We start from the raw sequence: 15,790 nt of genomic DNA, 5'->3' as shown, positions 1-15,790 counted from the left end.
GTAGTTCTAGTCCAGGCTCACAAATTCTGCTCATATGCTCAAACATCTCCCATGTCTGAAAGTAGAAGAGAACAGAATAAAATCACCTACCAATGAGAAGCTTTTGATAAATTAGTTATTAGTATAAAATGAAAAGGTTTTGCTTAATATAATTGATCTGGTCTATTTCAATGACATTAAAATAGATACATTGGGTTCAGGTAATGGAAAGATGCTCAAATGTTAACAGATTAGATGATAAACTTTTTCAGCAATAAAAATATTTACCAGATATATTTTTCACTCTTTGCTCTCCTGTATTCTGATACAGTCAATTTGCAGAGGAAGTAGTTCAGAAGTATTTTTTAATGGAAAAATGCAAAGAATTACAAAAAAMCAAAACACTTTATTTCCTGTTCAGGATTTTTTGTCTTACTGCATCACTGATTTTGACAACGAACTAACACATGAAGGATGAACAAGAGGACAGAAGAATAAAATTTTCTAGGAGGAATGTTAATCAGAACTGAAGAAGATAAATAGTTTGTCCTCAACAGCCTATAGTCATTTCTCTTGCAAACCTTCCAAAAAGAACATCAGAGAAGCTTGGACATTTTTATGGACATGAGACTTCCACATTAAAGCAAAAACTTTGGAGAACACCATCTGCTTACTTGTAACTGTTTCTTTATGTCTCTCCAATACACTGCCAGATTGCACTGAACAGCTGTGACATTCTTGTGGAAGCCATGACAAAAAATGCTCATTGGTCTGGCTTCATGTGGGCACATCCACAGACTAAATTCAGAAAACTTGGGTGACACAAACAGGGATGCTACTAACAGTGAACTCTGTATTCTTCAAAAAAAGTTAGCTAGAGATTCAGTCTAACWGTCTCTGCTTTTTAAAGGCATAATCAACTTCTATTAACACAAGATTTGAATTATTTTTGGTTTGTCTTTTTGAGACTACAAAAGTATTTTGTGTACATTTTTTTTCAGTCAACACATTTTTACAGAAAAAAGTTCATCAATACCATGGAAAGTATCTCCTGATACAGACAGACCAAACATGACTCTATGTGACACCAAACACGACACTAAATTCTTCCACTACCTTTAATTCTCTCTATTGAAAACTGGGCACTACATATAATTCCTTGAATTTGCAAGGATTTCCAAATTTCCAAGATTTAGAGAGCACTCTTCTTCCTAATGATAAGCATGTTCACAGATTTGGGTTTGCAGTTAAATCAGTCTTAAACAGAAAAATTTCTTCAGGGGACAGCAGACAGGTAAGTGGTCATTTTCTCATTCTAGTCCCCTGCAGGAGGCCCTTTCAGGAGCTGTTTGTAAGCAAATAATGTTTGCACTCTCAGTCTCCTGCTTTCCCTTAGAAAATGAAGGTTTGGTACAAGTGAAACTAATGCTGATATCCCTGGAAACTCATTCCAAAACACCTGAATACCCAAATATTGGGTATTTGTCAATGATAAAACACAAGACACTTCCCTGTATCACCATCCWCTGTTGCTGGAGACCTCACTCAGTGTCAAAGAGCCTCATGCCAGAGAAGCTGACTGTCCTTCCCAATTCTGCCAGTTTTACAGCTGTCACCAGAGGACAGAATGATTTTGTCCAGAAATATTGCTGGGATGTATTTTTCCACATTTAGAGKGGAAAGTGGTTGTTCATACACATTYATCTTCAACAGTCAAACCAGYTAAACTTTTTCCACCATGAGCAAGATACTCCATGAAAGAGCTTTACCATAGAAGGGAAAAGACTAAACTATCTTATATCTTTTACAGAAAATCAAGTTCTTCAGTCTTTAAAGATAAAGATGTTAAGTTAAACAGTCTTCAACATTTATTCAATGAAAACTGATTATTTTTCCAGCATCAGAATATAAATCTAGAATATAGTTTTCCCACAAGGAATATGATACTGCAACAAGAATTTCTCAGTGTTCTTATTTTTGTATTGTCACATATCTTGAAAAAGTTGCCCAAATCAACTAYAAAGAGATTTGTTTAATATCTAAACTTTACATACTTAGGCACATTCACATTCAKAAGTTTTCCTTCCGCAGTGGCCAATTTCCAAGGAGACTTCTCTCTCTTTTTCGATTCCCTTAACAAAACAGAAAGACAAATTGTTTATGGTAATGGCTATTATTATGTTTAATAGCAAAAATAAAAAAGAGGATGGCAAGGGATAAAAATTATCTGGTATTTGATGTTAAGGCTACAGTTTATTTCAGGAACAAAACARATCACATCACATGTCCAACTGCACATTAAGAGCATCATCTAAAGATGAGTAAATGATTTGTAATGCCACATTTTACATGGACAGTAACTTCTTTCACATGTCACAATGTCCATTATCAAACAGAAATATATYAAATTATCTGGTATACTACAAGAAAACAGTGGATGGTTTAAACTTATGGCCCATTTTTCTCATTAGGAACAGTCAAATGCAGCATGAGGTGTTGCAACTGGTTTGATGTATGGACAAGAAATTCTAAAGAATTTCATGCTCACTTGATTACTCTCACTGAAAAAGTGCTTGACTTACCTCCAAACAGCATCAGTCTCTCAATCATTATTCTGCCCTCGTAAAAAGAATTTYAATGATCAAAAGATTACAAGCAGCATCAAATAGCATACAGTAGGACCAGAGCCCAAACATACCRATTATTTGTTGATACATGTATTACATTTTTTGTTGTTTTCTTTGCTCAAAAAATGCAATAGATATTCTGATGTATCGATGATGTACTGATATATTACTTCAATATTCACTATCCATTTCCAGCTATCAGCAGTTAAACTATATCTGACTTTCATTTAGTGCAATGAACGAGCTACCTTAGATTTATCTGCCCAAACAAAGCAGATAACAGGAAGATCATTAGGATTCGTAATACTGTGTAAATGTTTAGATCATGAGCAAGGGAAGGATGAGTAAGGAATCTCAGTAGCATGAAAAAGGAAAGWCTGCTTGCACCTAAGTAAAAATCCAGCTATTTCCTTTAAAAATACAGCACTATAATTGTGACATTGCATTAATTCACTCTTCATCTGGTCAATATGGTGGATATGGCCTCTTCAGCCAGCATATTAAAAAGGAAACATTTGTCAAAAAAAAACCCAACAGCAATGCATTGCTTCTCTTTTTTTCCTGAAGCAATTTCTTATTATATATTTGAGATTAACAGAATGTTAAAGGTGAATCACTAAKGAAGGATAAAAGTATTTTAGATTTAAAACACCCTGGGRRAAAAAAACCCATAAAAATAGTTTTGGTTTATAAATACAATGGATTTGAAAAATAAATAAAAGCACTCAAGTAGAGCTACTGGAACGACTACATTAAACCAATTTATTTCTGTTTATAGTGTTAAATTCTATTTTATAATATAAAWCAGTTTTCATGTGGGATTTGTGGGCTACCAATCTTAATACCTGAATTCCTGCACTTGACAATTAAATGCAAAGTGAATGAACCACCATTCTGTTCTAAAGATGTTCCCAGAAACACCTCACAAATTATATCCTACCTCCTGTTAGCTCTTAAAAACCTGTTCCCAGATGAAATTGTCTACTCATGTGAACCATTTTAAGGCAAATTCACTCCTGTCATAATCATTAGAGTGCACAACTTGAACTTTGCACTGAGCTGAGTAGCCTTGCTCTGGCATTGAGCATCTACAGGAAATGCAAAGCACCTTTCCCAAAACCGAAGCAAAATGAACCAGAAACTATTTTTAACTCCTTTAAATGCCTTGGAAATTTAGAAAAATCCAGAAATTAATTATTCTGTCTCTATTGTAACACTATTTGGACTCTCCTTGAATCCTTAAAGGGAAGCATTTGGAACACATTTGCTTTTGACTAGAGCAAGGCACTTCCAAACATAGCTAAACACGAACTGGCTAGAATCTGGGTTTCACAGTAGTTCTTCCAGGAAAGTGCCAGAACTTGATTAATAATAGCAACAAGTTATGCACATTTCCAGATTTCCTGGAGAGTTCCCTAGGACTGACTTTTTCAATACTTAGACTTGAAAAAAACTTTTTAAAAGCATGCCTTTAAAAAGAACAGCTAAAAAAATTTCTGGTATAAAGTATGCCACATAAGTAAAAGATAAAGAAAACAAAAAAGAAAAATGACATTGTTTACAATGTTTCTGGAGCCCATAAGCCAGCAGCAATAAAATACTGGGATGTTTTGCTAGTATCTGCATGAATTTTGCATGTTCAGCAAAAGCAGTAACAACTTTATAAAATTTTAAAGGCTTTTCAGAGACCAGAGTTCTTCAGATTYACCATGCCAAGTAGCAGGAAGAATCTTATTACTTGTGACAAATATCTTAGATAAMGTATGAGAAAAATTTCTCAGTTACATAGAAAAGGTGCCTGAAATGCCACTTGTTCGGAAAACTTGTAACATGGTCTGTATGACATTTACATAATGCAATCTGCAGTATGGATAAATGCTTTAGGAAGAGTATTAAATGTTGAACTACACAAAACAGTTAGCTTGCAGAAAAGTGAAACTTCAAAACTCAAAAAAATGAAATTGAAAAGAAATTATATTTTAAAAAAAATCTATCTGAGGAAAAACAAAGAGTACCATAAATGAAGTTTAGAAAATGAAAGAAAACAAGTGAACAATATGAATATTTAATTTAGATTGTATAAGCCTATTTTCACATGCAACAGGGATTTAATCTGCCAGTTCTCTGTAATWTTTAATGTCAGGCAGTCACATGCCTGTTCTCAGTACCTTAGACATTCTCTCCTTCAATTCATCGAAGATGTTAAAAYAAAAAAGTACCTTATATTGTCTTTAGCTCTCCGTTTTTCTTCAATGTATCTGTGAGTTTCTAATCTAGATTCTGGGGTATATGGTGTAGGCTCCTCCCAAAATCTTCTGTCTTCTTCATCATTTTCAACTGTTCTGCAAGTTTCCTGTTCTCCATCTCCTTCTGCCTGATTGGGTTTTTCCTGTGGGGAGTCTGGGCTACAAAAATCACTCAAATATTATCCAAATGAAATGAAGGAAGAGCAACAGTACATGCTAATAAATCACTGCAATCATATTTTTTCAACCCAATAATACATGTACAACTTCCACCAAGAATGRTATCTTATATATTTGGAGAACATTCTCTGCTCTGCTTCTCTGGTCMATCAACAAAACATATTTTGATGTAATGTTTTTCATTATCCTGACTAAAAAGTGATAGTACGGCCTTACCTAATCCCCTGATAGATAGAGTTCAACAGATTTAATTTCAGAAGCAGAATTTTCACAACCTTCAGGTGAGACAAAACATTCAGTCCATGTGATGTTTAAGTATTCCCAACTAGGCAGCAACAGATTAGATATTTATGAGATAGCAATGACCATATCCTCAAATGCCATTTTAGCACCTGAATAATTTTTTTCACCTAGTTCTAAGCCTCTGTAATTACCTATCAATACAGAGAGAAAACTAAATTTTCAATACAGGTATGATCTATGAAGATAAAGCTCTGCAGGCAGCACCACAGAACTAAGTGTCTATTGGATTAAAAATAAGATGGATGGCAACTGCAGTAGAAGATGACCCCAGACAAAAATCCTACTGCTGTCTAGGTAATATCAGTGACATAAAGTGGAAGAAGTAAAAAAATCAACACCGAAGGCCTGCAATTTTCCATTTCAGGCTTCAGATCTTATAATGCTAAGGCAAAAGCATTTACAGGTGAACAGCTGCCTTCYCTGGAACCCCTGCATTACCTTAAATAGCAATTTCCAGCTGTTCTTCTGAAAAAAAAAAACTATCAATCACACTATTTTGGCACCCAGACAATTTAGCCTGGAGTTTTGGGACAAAAATTCTATTGTACTGCATTCGCAAGTCAATAATAAATTGTGTTTGCAATTAATTATGTTTTTCATAGAGATAACATGCATGAGAACAAATCATTCTGCTTGAAKCAACAATAAAGAACAATAATATTTAAGTGGCATTACATAAACTCTTTCATTAAAAAAGCCAAACTTCTGARTAAAGAGAAGAATAATGTTTACTCACAAACCATTTTTATTTACTGTTACCTGTCAAATCCAAGCTTAGAGTCCACATRTTTTTGTTTCTTGTCCTTTCTTTCTCGCATACTTCTTTGAGCCTCTTCCTTTTCTCTGGTCCTTTTGAGAAGGTAAGCTTGTTCCTGTTCTCTGATTTTCCATTTCACTTCTGGATAGTTTTGAAGTGCTTTAATCCTCTCTGAACGTTCTATTTCTTTACTATCCAAATACTTCCCAAAGGAGAAAAAATCAATATAAATATGTGAGAAATTATAAACATATTCAAATCAATAAATCTAYTAAATTGTAGGCTAATTTTGATCATTAAATTCTGTATATAATTTCAAATGCATCTTTCACACATCCATAGCACTTTATTAAAAAGAATTAACAATAACTTGCTATTCAGTCCTGAAAGTGGTTTTATGTGTCTAAGATCTTCTTTTAGCATTTTCCAGGAATTTTAATTGGTCTTATTAGACTACAGTAAAGAGAGCCCCTTCAGCCATTTCTGGTATTTGTCTGACCTTGATTCAGCCCAAAAYTACTTCTTTTGATGAGCAAGTTTATTGCTAACTGAGAGAACGGAATCTACTCTTAACAAGTTAAGCAGTGTCTGTGCTTCTCTGAGGGRAATTGTGAGAGCATATTTCAGGCCTGGGATTATTTCACTGACAGGAAATCCTTACATCAATTCAGTCAGAGCACAAAACCACAATCTCAAAGTATCTATTTACAGCCAATGGTGGATTTTTTTACTGTCTTACACTGCAGTTTTAGTACATGTTGTTGGAGTAGTACCAGCAACCTAGTAACTTTTTCAAATCATGCTAATAATTTAGAAATACATTGTATATATAAACAATGAGGAAAAAAAAAGAGCCAGAACTCTTAATTTAACAGAAAAAAAAATTAGAAATTTTGGAAAAAATYTAAAAAAAAACTTCAAGAATCTCCAGTAACAATGACAGAAAAGTTAATGAATATTTGTGGTTCCATCAAAACAGAACCACTTATAATATTTATTGTAGTCACTTATTCTTCAGAATAGAATTTAAATTCCTGTGRACAGTAAGCAAAATTCTACTAGCTTTCCTAGTACAAGTGTTTACTTTGTTTAGGATGAGTATGTTCAGCCAACAGTACTCATTTTTTATTTAGATTTAAATTTAAATTGTATAATCTTACTTTTAATTGATGAAGAGTTGCCACTACAAATTGTCTATAACCTTCAAACTCAGTACATGGGTTACCCATTAGAAACAGTTCCTTCAGATGTATATTGCATTTTAGGGATTCGATACTGGAGAGTTCACCAATGAAATTTGCTGTCAGATCAAGTTTCTTCAATTCTTCACAACCTGTTTGAAAGAAACCTTAATTCAATTTGCCCATAACATAAATGCACACATGATATACATAYATACACTTGAATATAAAGCTGTCTCAATTTGTGTTCTGTAAACTGGTCTCATTCTATCAGAACACATCTTTTCTGAATGAAAGAGTGATTCACAACTAAAGTTTATCAGGTCACAGTATTTATAGGAATAAAACAAAATAAAAYACAAAATACCAATATTATTAGTTTTATCAGTATCAAAACTTTGTGGACTTTTATAGATGAGCTATTAAATGTTTCAATTTCAGAAAAACTGGACTTTGCTTTTAACAGTCTGATTGCCTTGATACCCCTCCTCAACTAAAGATCAATCATATGGCTAAAATCCAGTCCAATTCCTTCAGAACAGCAGGATCAATTATGAATTCCATTTCTGTGCATGGTTAATCTCTGGTAATATTATKCAAAAAAAACTATAAGATTTCCCAAAAATTCACTACAAGTTGGGTTTTCCACTGCTATCATTGGATATCTGGACTTAGCTATCATTGTAAATACTTTATCASTGGTTAAATTGCAAATACKGCTGAGAAAGTGTTTGTTAACTRAAACAATTAATTACAAACAGAAACTCTAAATTAGGTAACAAAATGCTCTTGAAAATTTAATTTATCAGCCTCTCCTTTTACCATAATGTGTTCATTAATGTCCTGGTTTTACTTGGTCCAGTTTTTTGGTGGTGGGGGGATGGAACCAAGAAACCACAAAGACGGCTCCTGTGAGAAAGTTCTGGAAGCTTTCTCCTTCTTCTCCAGCAAAAGGAGCCCTGCCCCTGCGTTTTAGAGCCAATCCATTATAGCTCTGAGGTTGATGGATAGGCTGCTGGTCAGGCCTGGGCCAATTGCAATGCTAGTTACACCTCTGTGATGACGTATGGTCTTGTACTTAAGAAGAATTCAAAACAAGATAGTTTCTGGCTGTCATTAGTTCTTAGGTTGTTAGTATCATGCACTGGGGGAAGATAGAGGAGGAGGGTGAGGAGATGTGAAAAAAAAAAAATGGAGACACAAGGTCAGAGAGAGGCAAAGGAGAAGACAGATGCTTTTTGGTTTTTTCTTTTCTTGCTGTGGTGCTCAACCACATGGAGAAACCAAGCTGTTCTCAAAATGACTATTTCTTCAATGGGAGACCTGTATAGAAAAGAGAGGCCCTGCACCCAAAATAAACAGCCTGGCCTTGGAGGACTGGACTGATCATAGGCCAAAAAGGAGGAAGAGGTGYCCTCTCTCCCACATCAGAAGTGAGTTGATGCTTAGAAGAGACTGTGTTCTGCCAGGAGATTTGAGAGAGTGGCCTTGCTCCCGGAGTGAAACAGCCAGCCTTGGAGGACTGTTTTCSCTTTCTCACACGAGGTAAAGAAAAGAATCCCACGCCACCAGTTCTTGGGAAAAGAACTTCCACAGCTTGTAGTTGTAAGAACGCTTCTCCTATGATGCTGGACGACAACCATAATGAGTAATCTGATCTATGTTAAAACTTTCATACCCTGCCCCCTTGCGCATGGAAGGCATGGAGGGGTGGGGAGGGACGACCTGAGAGAAACAAGTTCACAGAGAGAAAACTTAGTAATAAATCTATTTTGCAACTGAAGTTATTCAGCCTGTCTGACCATTTCTGGGGCATATAACTTTTTTTTTCAATGCTATCGTATCTAAAAGCCATAGATTTTAATGTTAATTGGGCTTTTACTTTCCCCTCTGCCTCTCTGGGAAGGGAAATGTTGTGGATGCTTTGGCTTTTGGCCAAGGTCTAAACCACAAYAGTGAATCATAACCTTGACTCCAAGAGTAAAACTTTTAGCTGAGAGCAAGCTTAACTTTGATTCACATCACTGTAATCACTTTCCTTTCCTGGTCTATTTGCTAAGTTTTATGCACAGTGGAGCTGTAAGAAAGTAAACAATGCAGAACAATTTATTAGGGGATTTAAATAACCCAAATTTGTGCAAGGGCTAATCCCAAAGGTTCTAACTCCTAAGTAAGTGACAGATCACAGTAATAAATTATGCAGCCTGATAGATGAATTTAAAATTTAGTGGCATGAAAACAAATGCAGCTTTCTCAACAAATTCCCAAATATGTACTATATTACCTATTTCTTCAACTTTTTCAAACTTGTATTTAGACTATTTGCTTCTTATTTAAGCCATCCTCTTGAACCAGCTTGCAGACTTAGAAACACAAACTAAATCAACCAACAACCCAACTAACCAAACAAAAGAAAAACAAAACAAAAACAAAACATACACCCACAAAAACCAACCAACCAACCATCCACCCAACCATTTGCTTAGGTTTTTGTTTTTTTTTAACCTTGACAAAGTGGGTATCTTAAAAAATCAGCAACTGGCCTAATCAGAATCAAGAAATACAAAACAATCAAGTCATATATTATTCAAGTAATATAGATTGTGTTTATGGGCCAGTCTTAGATTTTAATTTTGGAAAATGCCCTATCTTTGCGCTTGAAATGTGCAGAAGTGACAGGATAAAGGATTAAAAACAGATAAAACAGACAGGATTTCAAGCAATGAAAGAGAAAAGAATCCTCTGAAAACCTCTTTTTAAAAAAAAAAAAACCCAGACCCTCAATGCAACCTGTTCTCAGCACAGATTCCTTGTGTGYGACACTTCATTGCTGAACTGGAGATGACTTGAAATGTGATCCACAGACATTTAGGAAAGATCAATGAGAAAAATCCAGCAGTAGGAAGCACTTGCTACAAAGAAGMATTTATTGAAACCCTGCACCCAAAGAGGCTCTGAGTATCCACAAAATACCCCTACACGTGGGCATGCTTAATGGCTTCCATCTTCTTCCATACCAAGTCACAACTTTAGTATTCTAATATGAAAAGAAAAAATGGCTTGTTCAAAATCTGACCTTCCAGATTTTCAATTCTTTCAATGTTATTCAAAGCCACATTTAAATATTCCAGCTTCTTTAGTTTGCCCACATTTTCTGTAACAAAACATAGATCAATTATTTCAGTTTTCAGCACTGGAAAGGGCATTATCATTTTACTAGGTCACTTTACTTCAAAGCAACATAAAAGAAGAAAAGTAGGAAAGACAAATATGTATCGCATTACTGGACATTGACATTTAAATATTAATAAAAAGACAAAACAAAAGTTTTCTAAAAACACAAAATAAAAAAGCAAAAATAAATAAAGAAAGTAATAAGCCAGTTTTTTTCATCGCAAATCCATAAAACACATATCTTATTCAAGAGGAAGGGCTAAAAAAGCATGGTAAGATATTTYGTTTTTCAGGAAATCAGAGATATGTTCAAATTTGGTGACATGAAACCTAGCACAACTTATTAAGAACATGGAGAGGTGCTTTCTTCATAATTCACAAACAAATGATCACATTAATCTCTCAGCAAGAACTTGTGCAGCATAGATTGGAGGTTTGTTTTTGTTACAATATTTCTGTAACAACAGTGCCTGTGCACATGATGATGTGAGAGAGCTGAGTGCTGAAGCCCATGGCATCATTCACAGCCACAGAGGATGCCTGGCAGTCCACTGCCTGCTTATGAGGCAAGGCTGATCTCAAGAGCTGCATAAAGGCTTTTTTTAAGAAAAGAAAAGACACAGTCCAACAGAGCCAACATAAAACATTTTGCTGCAATACTCAGAAGTGTGCTTGGAACTCCTGTGTCTTCTGCAAAGACATTTTGYATCCACTGGGTAGAATTTCTTCTCAAGTTCAATACTTTCTAACACTGCCCCTGATGACAAGGTTTTTGGTCACCACTATAGTGTGGGGTGGGGTTGCTGGTGTTTATTTTGGTTATTTTTTTGTTTTGGGGTTGGGTTTTTTTTTGTTTTTTTTTTTGCATTTGTTACTAAGGTATTACCTTGGAAAGCTGCTACATTATACAAGAATATATGAATCACTAAGTTGCATACTTTTTCAACTCCTACRTTAGATTATGTTGAGATAAAAATTGCTTGTCTCAAAAATGAAATTGCCAAAAAAAAAAATCTGTGTCCAAAAAAGCAACAATATGAATATGATATCCTGGACTAACCTGAAGGAGGCCTGAGTGTTGACAGAAAAACCACAAGATGAAATCTTGTGCCTTAGGAAGGACACATTAACAGAGAGAAAACCAACATATTTTAGTCTCTCTTTTAATGGGGCAAAGAAGCATAAAGCAGTTTAAAATAACTTATTCTCTCTGGGAGAAAATTCCTCCACTTTAGGAAATGCATACGTTATCAGTAGTCTCCTCATGAGTCCCTTGAGACAACTTAAAGAATTTGCCTGCAAGTTCTGAGCACTTTAACCCTGAGAATTTCCCCCTAAAACCTGAGTATCTTTTTCTTCCTCTTAAGGAACTTCAAAGAGATATACTAAYATAATTTCTGAACACTTCCAACTTTTCGTTGTTCATCTATACAATATCTGTAGAATCTAAGCTTTTCCAGCCCAAGACTTGATGTTGCATTTTTCAGTATAAAACACCTAGACCTATTCCACAAAACTAGACCACATGAAATTTTCTCTTCTGTGGTGCAAGAAGACAATTAAGGCTTTGTTTCAGAAAGTTTGCTTCATGCACAAAAGCAAGCATTTTATCTGAATAGAAATTATTTCAGTGCTAACAAAACAAAATGATTTGCATAAAAATGGAATTTTAAAATAAGCCTGAAAGAGCTAAGCCTATGATATCATGGTCAATGGTAYATGTTAAATTCTTTGTCTCTCTGTTTGCCACAAAATGGGATATTTAAGMAACATCTTGATTTTTGAAATTTCAATCAATAAAATTGATCAAGTGACTTGCATTTCAGTACTATCTTTTTCATTTTAAATTCCCCTTGCAAATTTCTGAGCTTCTTAGAAATTAAATACAGAAACCAGAAAAGGAACTCTTGTTAGGAGCACATTCCCTTAATTATAACAGAATACTTTTTTTTTTGCATGATTTCGAAATTATGCATGTGAATCCATTTTAAAAGAAACATATAGAGAAAAGACTTACCAATTTTTGGAATTAGATTATTTTGAAGATAGAGAATTTTTAAATCTCTACACCATTTGTCAAGGTGCTCTAATTTTTCTATTTCTTGCTGATGTAAAGAGATTTCTTCCAGTGAGAAAATTTCACAGTTGTTATGTTCCGCACGTCGTCTAACAAGATCTTCAGTGACTGAAAGAAACATTAAATGTCATATTACCCTTTAGTAATTTTCTGCCATCTGATTTACGAGTAAATTAAAAAATCATTAAAATATTTTGTCCCACCATATCAAATAGACAAGTAGGAATGACAACAAAAATAAAATCTGCAAGAAAAGATAACAAGATATCAAGTACCAAGCAACTTCGACCCACTCTGCCACAGTAAACATCTTTTGTGRAACTTGATCACGTCACCTGTAACATTTGGAAAAATCCACATGAAAACTGCTGAGTCTTCCAYAAGAATGTGATATAACCCTTGCAGAAATTAATTCAGCAGCCACTATTTTCAGCATAGCTTGGGTTGCAGATTGATTCATGTAGACAAGCAGTGGAGTGTTTTATGCTGTTTTATTTCCAGATGCCAGATGTTCACACCACAGACAGCAGCAGGGGATGGGGGAGGGGAAAAAAACTACAGTGTCTTATAATATTCTTCACAGTGTGCAGAGAAGTTGGATTTGCGGGCTAAATGTTGAAAGTAGGCAGATATTTTTTTTTATGGCAAAACCATAACTAATTCATGTTGATAAATAGCAATACTATATTAGATATATAACTGGTATGTCTTAGGCACTACCAGCTCATGAGAGCCAGCAAAGGAGTTTCAGTGGCTGAAAAACACCAGAGACCTGGGTTCAGCATTACCATGTTGTAATATTTAATGCCAGGCAATATTTCAAACAGAGAAAAGGTTCTGTATAATGAAGGTAAAGAAATTCTGCAGGAAACAGTGCTCTTAAGCTAGATCTTTGTTTCCAGCACACTGCACCAAAAAGAGACATCACTTTCCTCTCCTTGACAAGCACTGAACYACAGTGAAGTGCTGAGGAAAAAAATAGCGTTTATCAAGCTAGCATAGGTATTTTCATGATTTTTAATGCTGAAAAAAATACGACAAAGCCTTTCAAAAAGAGTCTGAAGAAATATAAGTAAAAATAAAAATTATATCAAGATATGTGAAAACAAACCGTTCCTACCATGCATTAATTAAAAGTGTTCTTTTACTTCTCTGTCTTGGGGAGACTTTGTGAAATTATCCAGTTTTATTAGTGGTCCTGGAATGGCTACACACATTCCCACAGACCAGCAAACTATGTACCAATAAAGCTCAAACTCACATGTGTCCATGCAACTTCTCTGTCTGCAGTCTTTGGGAAAGGGGTGAAACTGGTTTTGTTTATATTACTTTATTTATAGATGTCCAGGCTTAAAGCTCCCTTCTGCYCAACAGAGTTTCACCTGACAGAATTATTTTACAGAATTAAATGCGGAGATACAGCTATTGATCTAAGAAGGGAACTTGTCTGCACGTAAATCATATTGGGAAAGGTAGGTGTCTTTGTCTCTTTTAACCACGTTGAGCAGGTTTGCTGCATGTGAACAATCATCTTCCCTTCAACTTGAACTTGATTAAAGTAACACAGAAAAGAGAAAAAAAAGAGTCAATAATCATGACTAAATACTTTAGTCTTCACAGTAAACATGAAAAAATTGACATTTCTAATAAGTTACTCAGCAAATCTGCTGGAAATTAAAAGAAAAAAAAAGTATCAGCCTACTATTGAGCTTGGTGGCAGATTTTTCAGTGCCGCTATTTTCATGTAATTTTGAGCAAGAAAACAATACCCCACAATCTGCATACATAAACATTGGTGGCAAGATTATGTTCCATACCCTTTAYACAAAAAGAAGTCATACAAACTATTCCTGACGGCTTAATTACCATCCAATTTTCACTTGCTGGTGAAAATTGAAATTATTGTTGCAGCAATTCTGCACAAATGTCCACTTTCATTAGTAGATGATTTGTAAAGCAGAGACACTCATTCACAATAGAAGCTACAGTGAATCTTTAGAAACTTAATTTGGGGTCCTGTTGYAGAAAACTGCCTGAATATTTGACTTTTTGTATAAGATCTAGTTCATTTAAGAGGAATGAGGGAAACAAGCTTGCAAGAAATAACAATAACAAATATCAAATAAAATTTTAAATAACAGCATTTCCAGGACATTGACAAGACACACTAAACTCACTGAGACGCTCATTAACCAGATTTTCTGGTGTTGTGTGCAGTAACAGGAGACTGCACCAGTGACCTGAAATATCACAGCTACTCCAAGACTCCCATGARCACAGGAGGAAATAAAGGATAGCATCAATCAAGTGGAGAGAACAGAACCTGAGGTTCTAATGCCTGRGCTTTCAAAAATGACATGTTTTACTCAAGAAAGGAGGCAGATATGAAGGCTAACATTAAAGAAATTTAAAAAATAAGCAGGTGGACAGAYGCAGGTATACCACAAAACAGTGGGGGATGTTGCATTTCAGAAAAGTGAAGTATGCAACCATTATTTTAAGACTCAAATTCACGCTGTGCTGTTCAGGAGATAAAGCCATTCTCCTTGAGGCAGTACCTGCTCCAAGAGGGCACCTGCCAGCTTCAYGCAGGGAGAAAGAGTTCCTGTCCAAAGCACTGCTTTAGCCCAGCATGGGACTGGCAGGCCGATGATAATATACAATCAAAACAGATTACAAGAAAAATCACAGAGGAAAGGAACTCCTTTTTCATCAGCAAGCTGTGTGAGCACTCAGTTTTTTGGGTCATACTGCTGTGCCTATAAAAGATAATCCACTAATAAGTAATTGAGTATTTGACCTCATTTGTTTTGGTTTATTTTTCACATCAGASATAAACCATCCGAACCAGCATCTCCCCTTAGAGAGAGATGGGTGCCCACCTGGGCCGCCTCATTTCCCACTGCTGGCCCTCTTGGGGGCTGTTCTGAGAGGCAACTGCACCCTGGTGCCCTACATGGTGAGATWAAATGGGGTGTTATTGCCAGGAAGGAGGAAAACCTGACAATTAACCAAGGGAGGCAGGAGGCTGCCAGGGGAGTGTGGGGATGGTGGGGAAGACAGGCAAGTGTGGAGAGAGRGAACATGAATCAGAGATTGTTTAGATTGGAAAACACCTTTAAGATCATCAAGTACAAMCCAGCACTGCCAAATCCATCAAAAAACCATGTCCCTAAATGTAACAACTACATGAGTTTTAAATAACTCCAAGGGTGGTGATTCCACCACTTCCCTGCTCAGCCTGTTCCAGTGCTTGACAACCATTT

At 35.4% G+C, this 15,790-nt stretch overlaps 1 protein-coding gene across 1 annotated transcript in view; it reads right to left on the bottom strand.

The window, feature by feature from the left end:
- Positions 1–15,790, bottom strand: part of LOC130581134 (dynein axonemal assembly factor 11-like) — a 55,567-nt gene that overhangs the window by 19,090 nt on the left and 20,687 nt on the right. The window contains exons 5-10 of the mRNA XM_057379066.1: positions 12,465–12,632; positions 10,350–10,427; positions 7,253–7,425; positions 6,095–6,294; positions 4,826–5,011; positions 2,034–2,111 (exon numbers count right to left, since the gene is read on the bottom strand). Coding sequence (XP_057235049.1) covers positions 2,034–2,111; positions 4,826–5,011; positions 6,095–6,294; positions 7,253–7,425; positions 10,350–10,427; positions 12,465–12,632 — 883 coding nt within the window. The remainder of the gene's footprint in view (positions 1–2,033; positions 2,112–4,825; positions 5,012–6,094; positions 6,295–7,252; positions 7,426–10,349; positions 10,428–12,464; positions 12,633–15,790) is intronic.

The sequence above is a fragment of the Malurus melanocephalus genome, unplaced genomic scaffold, assembly GCF_030028575.1.
Source record: "Malurus melanocephalus ecotype Western Australia unplaced genomic scaffold, MMel_1.1 scaffold_385, whole genome shotgun sequence".
Classification (NCBI taxonomy): Eukaryota; Metazoa; Chordata; class Aves; order Passeriformes; family Maluridae; genus Malurus; species Malurus melanocephalus.
This window is presented reverse-complemented; position numbering and strand designations above follow the sequence as displayed.